A 7,805-nucleotide genomic window follows, 5' to 3' on the forward strand; every position below is an offset into this window, starting at 1 on the left:
TATTACAAATACTTGAGTCCAAGTGTGTTTCCGTGAAACATAAAATATCAAAATCCGTGATTAATGCTGTTACATTTTCAATCTTATGTCGTAAACTTCTGATGTTTAAATGATAGATGTCCAATGTGTGTATTTGATCATTTGTAGGTCCAGGATTTATTTCAATGTCCCCTGACAAAAGATGCAAGAAAAAAATAATTTGAAACCAAAATTGCAGATGCAAAAAGTTTTGAAAAATACCACACATTTTTTGTAGTTTAAACCATTTCTTGCCTGAGTTTATCAAATATAAATGTAGATTTTTGACATCTAAAAAAGGAAAGAACACTTTTTGGATCGTATATCTGCTATTGCAGTAATAGTTACCAATAGCGGCTCGATATTGCTCGATAGAATTACCTATCTTTGATTAAAATATTGATACATTTTTCTTTAAAAATAGATTGTAGAGCCGCAAGGTATAATTTGTGAGAGCAATATCGCAAATTGGGCGGAGCATGCATACAAGACTGTGAACACATGAAAATGGAGAAAAACAAACAAAAACAAAAGAAAATGGGGATAAAAAGACAAAAAAATAAAGTACAAAACAAAAATGGAAATCTATGTGATTCAGTCATAAATGACATATGTATAAAAGAACGACCGATCACCATGAACAAGAAGAAACCAAATGACATAATCAAAGGAGAGCAAGTGGGTGAATAGTGCTATATTTACATAAATGTAGTGCTTAATAGCTACATAAAACATAATATAATACGTAAATTGATACTGTGTGTCTTTCGGATTGTAAGTGGCAGTCTTGATGAATGTCTCACATGTTTTGGTTATTTATAATTCATTTACCCGTTAAGGAGATTTTCAAGATCCTCGAATGAACGTACTTCGTAACGGTGTCCCTTCTTTTCAAAATTAATGAACATTCTCCCGTCGTAGGTCCAGAAACTATGGACGATTTCTGATTTTTTTGCTTGTATGATTTTAGAAACTAAGGCTTGTCTATACTTGGTCAAGTCTTCCGTCACAAAAATTTTATTGACATTGTTTTTCAATTCTTTTTTTGCGCTGTAAACTCTGTTTTTGACCTTCCAATTTCTAAATCTGCAAATGATTTGAATTTTGAATTTTATTTTGTTTTGGGCTACCAATAGGATGAGATCTATCTATATCATCAGGAGTGATAGTAGCACCCATTCCTGCACAGATCTGGATAACTGCGGATTCAGTGTCGAGTGGCTCCCTTGACCCATCCTCGCCTGGCTCAGGTAACGGGACATTATGGAAGCGTAGAGAAGGTCTGCGCCCATACTGCTCTAGGTTGTCTAGCCCATACTCTAAATCATCTACTCTACGTTTTAATTCATCATTACTCTCTTTTAAGGTTTTTATTTCCTCATTTTGCTCTTCTATATCTTTTTGCTGTTCCTTAATTGAACTTAGAATGGGCTGGAGACAACTTTGAACGATAAGTTAATTGGATGTGGGGAGTGATAGCAGATGCAATAAGTGGAGCAAATGCCCCCATGAAAGCCTGACTATGAACGGCCTTAACAATTAGTTCATTTATGGCGGATGTTTGTATCTCCCCGTTAGAGTCAACTATAACTGTTGAAGAGCCAGTACTTTTGTTTGGGTCAGGTGATGAACTTAAGACTGTAGATGTTGGGGTCAAAGGAGAGAATGATGGGATTTTTGATTGACTGGGCTCAAAGTTTGTGGCCATCTCGGCTGACAGATTAGAAATATCTGGCAAGGATGAGGAAGACGTGATACATCTACGAGATGATAAGTGTTCAGTGAAACTTAATTCAGAAAACCTTTTACGTTTGGTGTCCTTGGCACATCTAGAGTCCGACATTGGTTGGTATCGTGAGTAGAGTTCATTGGACCAAACGACACAATTAATTAAAATTTTGTCTGTATTTGATGAACAGCTTCAAAATCACTATTATAGGAAACTATGGCATATTATACGATGATATACTTGCCAGGAGACAATACACACACATGTTTCTTCAATGCACCCACTAATTCTCTCACAGCTTTAACAGCCTACATCTTACACTAATGGCTGACCGGAAGTTTTTTTCAAAAAAATGTGATCGGCTGTTCGACTGTGTTCCATAAAGCCAATTTGATTTTTGCTAATTTGATTATTATCTAGAGTAAATTTTATTTATCCCAAATGTATGATTTTATTGAATACTTTCCCCAAGTTTGAGCTCATTGATAATCCTCTATAGTTGTTTTGATCAGATTTACTACCTGTTTTATACCGTACGTGGGACAATAAAAGTTTTATTCCATAATTTAGGAAACTCCTTTTTCAATTAAATACAAAATTAAAAAGTTTAGTTATTGACTCAAGCAAAGTATGTGTACTATTTTTTATCATTTGATATTAAATCAATAGGTGGGGATTTACCATTTTTCACAGATTTAATGGCTTTAAGTATTTCACTACATGTAATTGCGCTATTCAGTACATTTGTGTCAAAATATGACTCTTGTTACTTTTTAGCTCTTCAAATTTTTTAATAATTGTCCTCTTGATCTGTCCAAATGAATGAAAGTTTTGACGATGTAGTGGTACATTCTGTAATACACTTAGAAATTAAACAAGCAAATTCAAGGAATTGTGGTACCCCGCTTTCGGTGTCTTCGCGGGTGAGATGTCATTATTTATGACTATTGTGTGTAATACTAGTATGAACACCCTATCATATGTCATTTATTAAGAAATCATCACTGAACTCCAAGGTCAAGGTCAAAGGGTTAAAGTTCTTGGTATCCAATGAAAAGTCTTCTCACAAGGATTACATATATGAAGTATGAAAGCCCTAGCCCTTACCATTCAAAAGTTATGGTCAAGGTTAAAGTTTTTTCATAAGTACAAAAAATCTCAAAGGTGAAGGTCAAAAGGTCAATGTTGTTGATATCAAATGAACGGTCTTGCCACAAAGAATACATACATGTATGTGAAATATGAAAGTCCTAGTATCCACCGTTCAAAAGTTGTAACCAAGATCAAAGTTTTTGAAAAGTAGGTCAAATTCCAAGGTTAAGGTCAAAGGGTCAAAGTTCTTGGTATCCAAGGAAAGGTCTTCTCACAAGAATTACATATATGATATATAAAAGCCCTAGCCATTACCGTTCAAAAGTTATGGTTAAGGTTAACGTTTTACATAAGTACGGAAATCTCCAAGGTCAAAAGCTCAAACTTGTTATCCAATGAAAGGTCTTGTCACAAAGAATATAATTATATGTGTAATATGAAAGTCCTAATATCTACCACTCCGAAGATATGGCCCAAGTAAAAGTTTGGAATTTTTGTGTAAAAGTGGGTCAAACTCCAAGGTCAAGGTCAAATGTTCAGATTTGGTGGTACTCAAAGAAAGGTCTTATCACAAGGAATACACATGTGAAATATGAAAGTCATAGCTCCACTATATCAAAAATTATGGGCAAAGTTAAAGTTTTTGTGACGGACTGACGGACGGACAGACTGACGGACAGACGAATGAGATTTAATGTCCCCTCGCTTTCGCGAAAGCGGGGGACAACAATATACAGTAGGACAATGATTTGACAAACAGTAAAATCCTCTACTTGAAAAAATCATACATATTGTAAAAGTTCATTTGATACAATGGTATAATCTACGGTCTCTACAGGACTTTTACGAGAAGCGCTGACTTTTACAGTTGACGAATTACTATTACAGTAGGACAGTGTACGGAAGCTCGTTTAAGATATAATAATTTAGCTCAACATTTAATTCACCGAAAATAACGGGATATTTCAAAGCATAGATAAGTTGTCCTTGAAGAAAACGACAACCATCCTACCCTGAAATCAAGGCCTTCACATACAAGTGCCCCTAACACTATTAACATTACCACTAGAAAGGTTTTCTTTTCCATTATCAATTCTGTTCCTCCGTAGATGTGAATGTTTAAATGTCCAAGTAAACAGTCATTTGTAAAAATCAGTGCTTCTCGTAAAAGTCCAATAGGCTACGCCTATTATGAGTAAAACATGTTGGTCTACCAAATAAATCACAATGATGTAGTTCGACCATCTGGATTCTTTGAGGGTTACTACACTGCCCTTGGTTAAAGGAAATTCGACCTAATCAGCTGAAAAACATACCTTTAAAAATGGCAAAGAATAATTACTTCGCTGAGATCTCGAAATTCCTGATGAAACTATTGTATCATAGAAATTAGGCTGCAATTGTTGTGTAGGGCAGTTTTGTACGTTTTAATTGAATGGCTTGGAGGGGGTGTTTTAACATTCATATGTTAATTACTTTTTAAAATTAAGTAAAAGTTAATCATTTATAACAATTTTATCAAATCTTTAAAATGTAATCAGCCTTACATTTTTGAAATTCATTAGATAAAAATTCAAACATTTGTAGACTACTGCTTGTTGCGTTTCTTTTGCGTTTCAGAATTTATAAGGTACTAGTAATATTTACATTTCCAATGTCTTTGTCAGAGATAAAATTACAAATTGTAAATGTACTTAATTCCTCATCAATGTATTGGCGCTGTTCCAAAAAACCACGTGCAGGGCGGAACAAACAGCTAGACAGTAGCAGGGCTTGGAGCACGTGGATTGGCGGAATCAAAACACGTAAATATAAGGAATAACTGTCAGACTTATGTGATTTCAATCTGTATTTCACAAATTCATTTCTTAGGACAAAGTTATGTCGGTCATACAACTGATGAAAATACTTTACACCTTGGAAATCTTTATTTATGAAGTTCCATAGGTGACAAAGTGTTTGCACGAACCTTTTAACCCAAACAAAGTTCGACATTCTCCTATACAGACTGAAGGATAGGTTTTTTGTATTGAAGGTACATGTAATATCAATAAATTGTTATACCTTTAAGAATTTGTTCCTATACAAATCTATACAAAAAGTCTAACATTTTTAATGTTTTGCTGAGCGGGCCACATTATTGCAGGCACTTGTTTCAGAAATAAATTTTAACCTTTAATATAATAATAATAATATGGGTTAAATATTTATTTCAGAAACAAGTGCCTGTGGAGCGGGCATAAAAAATCGATTGATTGATTGTATACATATTGTTAACGTCCCTCTCGAAAATTTTTCAGTCATATGGAGACGCCAACACTTACCGGTGGATAGAGATCTGCAAATTTGACCTATATACTCGGCACTCAAAGGCATTGAGCAGGGAGGGATTTTTTTCGTGTCAGCACCTATTGCGACACGAGACCTCGGTTTATATACGGTCTCATCCGAAGGACCGGTCTACACGTCCCACACTGGCTTTCAAACCTGCGGCGTAGGGATCAACTCCTTACTTCTCGACTCTAGAGCAAACGCTCTGACCACTGCGCCACGCGGGCGACTAAAAATATCGATGTTTGACCGCTGAGTGAGATGTTGGACCGGTCGATGAGATGTTGGACCGCTTACGTCACAGAATGGGCGGAGTTTAATCTCATTTTCATTCGTTAGTGTTCAACAGTAACGGACTTGGGTTATATCACAGCAGATGGTACAAAATACATGTAAATGTACTAGTATGTCAAAAAAATAATTTATTACAATGAAAGGTATAACAAAACATTTATTGAAATATGTTTATGGGCAAAGTGCATTTTATCGACCCTCGAACCAAACTGCCTGCCTTCGACTTAATGCCTCAGGCAGACAGTTTGAGTCTTGGGTTCCGCCAAACGCATGTTGCCCTCGAATTAGTCAATAAATGTCTATAATGTTAGCCTTTTTTGTACAAGGAACTAACTTTTAAAGATATAGCAATAAGTAATATTTTTGATTATCATCACGAAAGAAAATCACGAATAATGAAGTAATGGTTTCAAATGGGTCAAGATAAAAAGAATTCTTTCTCTTTACAAAGAGCACACTTAATCACAGGTTCACGAAATAAATTGCGATGCGTGGTTTAGTTCTTGCAAATTAGCTTGGTAAAATTGTTAAGTGAACCCTTATGCTTGTTTTATTTTTTAAAGATCAATTTTGATCTAAAGGGAAAAGGGGAGGGGGATGTACAGATACACAAAAATGGGGTGTTTAGATCAATGTCATGATAAAAATTATGTTGATTACAACATTATAATTTGATTGTACAAGTGAAAATGACTTCACCAATTCAATTTCGTCCAACTTCTAAATTTAGGATACGTTCTTATCCATGTATTCCGCACGGATCATAAATTGTTGATTAAGAAGAAACTTTCGTCAAAATCTGATTTTATAGATTCATCTATTACATGTGTACATGCGTTTTTAAAACCACACATTATAATATTCATCAAAAATGACCGAAGAAACGTGAAATATTTCAATATTTCAAAACGATTATATACCCAGCTCAAGCATACCCAATTATTTATACATAAATCATAATTGTCGCAACAAACACCATTTCGTAATACACAGTTTCTTTTCTCAAAATTGAGACATAAAATGTTTAATTCTTCATTTAAATCTTCAGCTGATATTTTAGCAATACCCGGGGGGGGGGGGGGGGGTTAGCTGCATAAAGTGCAATCCTTCTTTAAAGTCTTCTTAAACTCTACAAAGGTTATTTAGAAATCTTTTAATTCCATTTATATAATTACGGTAAATATAATTTATCTTTATCATTAATCAAGAAAAATGTCAGACAAGGAAGATGAATTTATTATTTTTGTCCTATAATTAAAAGAAAATATTAATGTGATTCTGGTTTTGTTGTGATATTTTGATAACAAAATATAGGAACACTGTATGCATGCATTAATTATGATTTTATTCTGAGATTAATAAATTGAATAAGGAATCTTTTTGCTACGTTTTACAGTCTATATTTAAAAACTTTGACAAGTCCTTCCCAGTGTCCTACCCACAGCATAGACTTGTATAGTGATAATCTGACTGGATGATTCTCTTCATTCTGCGTCAGTAAGAACTTCAGGAACTCCCCGTTAGAACTCAGTAGATGGATCTGGTTGTTGTTCAAGTCAGTAACAAGGATGTTACAGAGGGATTCATACAATACAGCAGTTGGACAAAATTTCTTTTTAAGATTCTGTCCACTGTAGATAAACTTTAAGCGACCAGTGAGTGACATTATCACTAGTTCACCTGCATTGGCAATTGTGCGGTTCACAACACAGATATCACTGTTTTTGTTCTGTGTGACTCTGTATGGCAATGTAAACAGTCTGGTCTGACCGTCCTCCTGGTACTCATACTTATGGATGACATCACCTGTCACTGTGATGTGTCTCATCAGACGTCTACTGTGTGACTCTAATTTGTAATCATCTGATTCCTTGTCTCTGAAGGTCACCAGTAGTTCACTGTCCACTGACTGACAGATTCCTAATGGTACCAGTGGATCTGTACTGATGACTGTAGAGACAGATCCTGATAGTGACAGACAACGGATGGACTTGTTACTGAAATCAGTGAAATAAACATCACCAGTACTAGTCACACACATGTCATATGGAACCATACTCAACTTTCGATATTTTTCTCCTTCCTTATTAACTTTTTCTGTATATTTTGATTTTGTATCTCTTAACACTGGTCTTTACTAAATGTCTCCAACGCAATAATTATTTCATTTCCGTATTGAAACGAGTTAACTTGAGTCACAGTAATATCATCCAAATCCATAGTTTTTCCAATCATAGACTCAAGTAAATTTACATTGATTTCACCTGCAGTGAACCTCACTGAATGTTCACAGTTTGTCATATGTACCTCCAATTCAAACAACATTTTTGTCAGTTCTCTG

General features: G+C 34.8%; 1 protein-coding gene and 1 pseudogene across 1 annotated transcript; both read right to left on the reverse strand.

Moving 5' to 3' along the window:
* Positions 1-845: 845 nt before the first annotated feature.
* On the reverse strand, positions 846-1,861 carry LOC134275199 (uncharacterized; annotated as a pseudogene).
* Positions 1,862-6,854: 4,993 nt separating this feature from the next.
* LOC134275200 (uncharacterized) lies at positions 6,855-7,520 on the reverse strand. Its single transcript, XM_062757457.1, has one exon. The coding sequence runs from the start codon at positions 7,518-7,520 to the stop codon at positions 6,855-6,857; it is 666 nt and encodes a 221-aa protein (XP_062613441.1).
* Positions 7,521-7,805: the final 285 nt, after the last annotated feature.

Source organism: Saccostrea cucullata, unplaced genomic scaffold, assembly GCF_032062105.1.
Source record: "Saccostrea cucullata isolate Sc308-1 unplaced genomic scaffold, CSIRO_AGI_Scuc_v1 ctg7107, whole genome shotgun sequence".
In the NCBI taxonomy this organism is placed as follows: domain Eukaryota; kingdom Metazoa; phylum Mollusca; class Bivalvia; order Ostreida; family Ostreidae; genus Saccostrea; species Saccostrea cuccullata.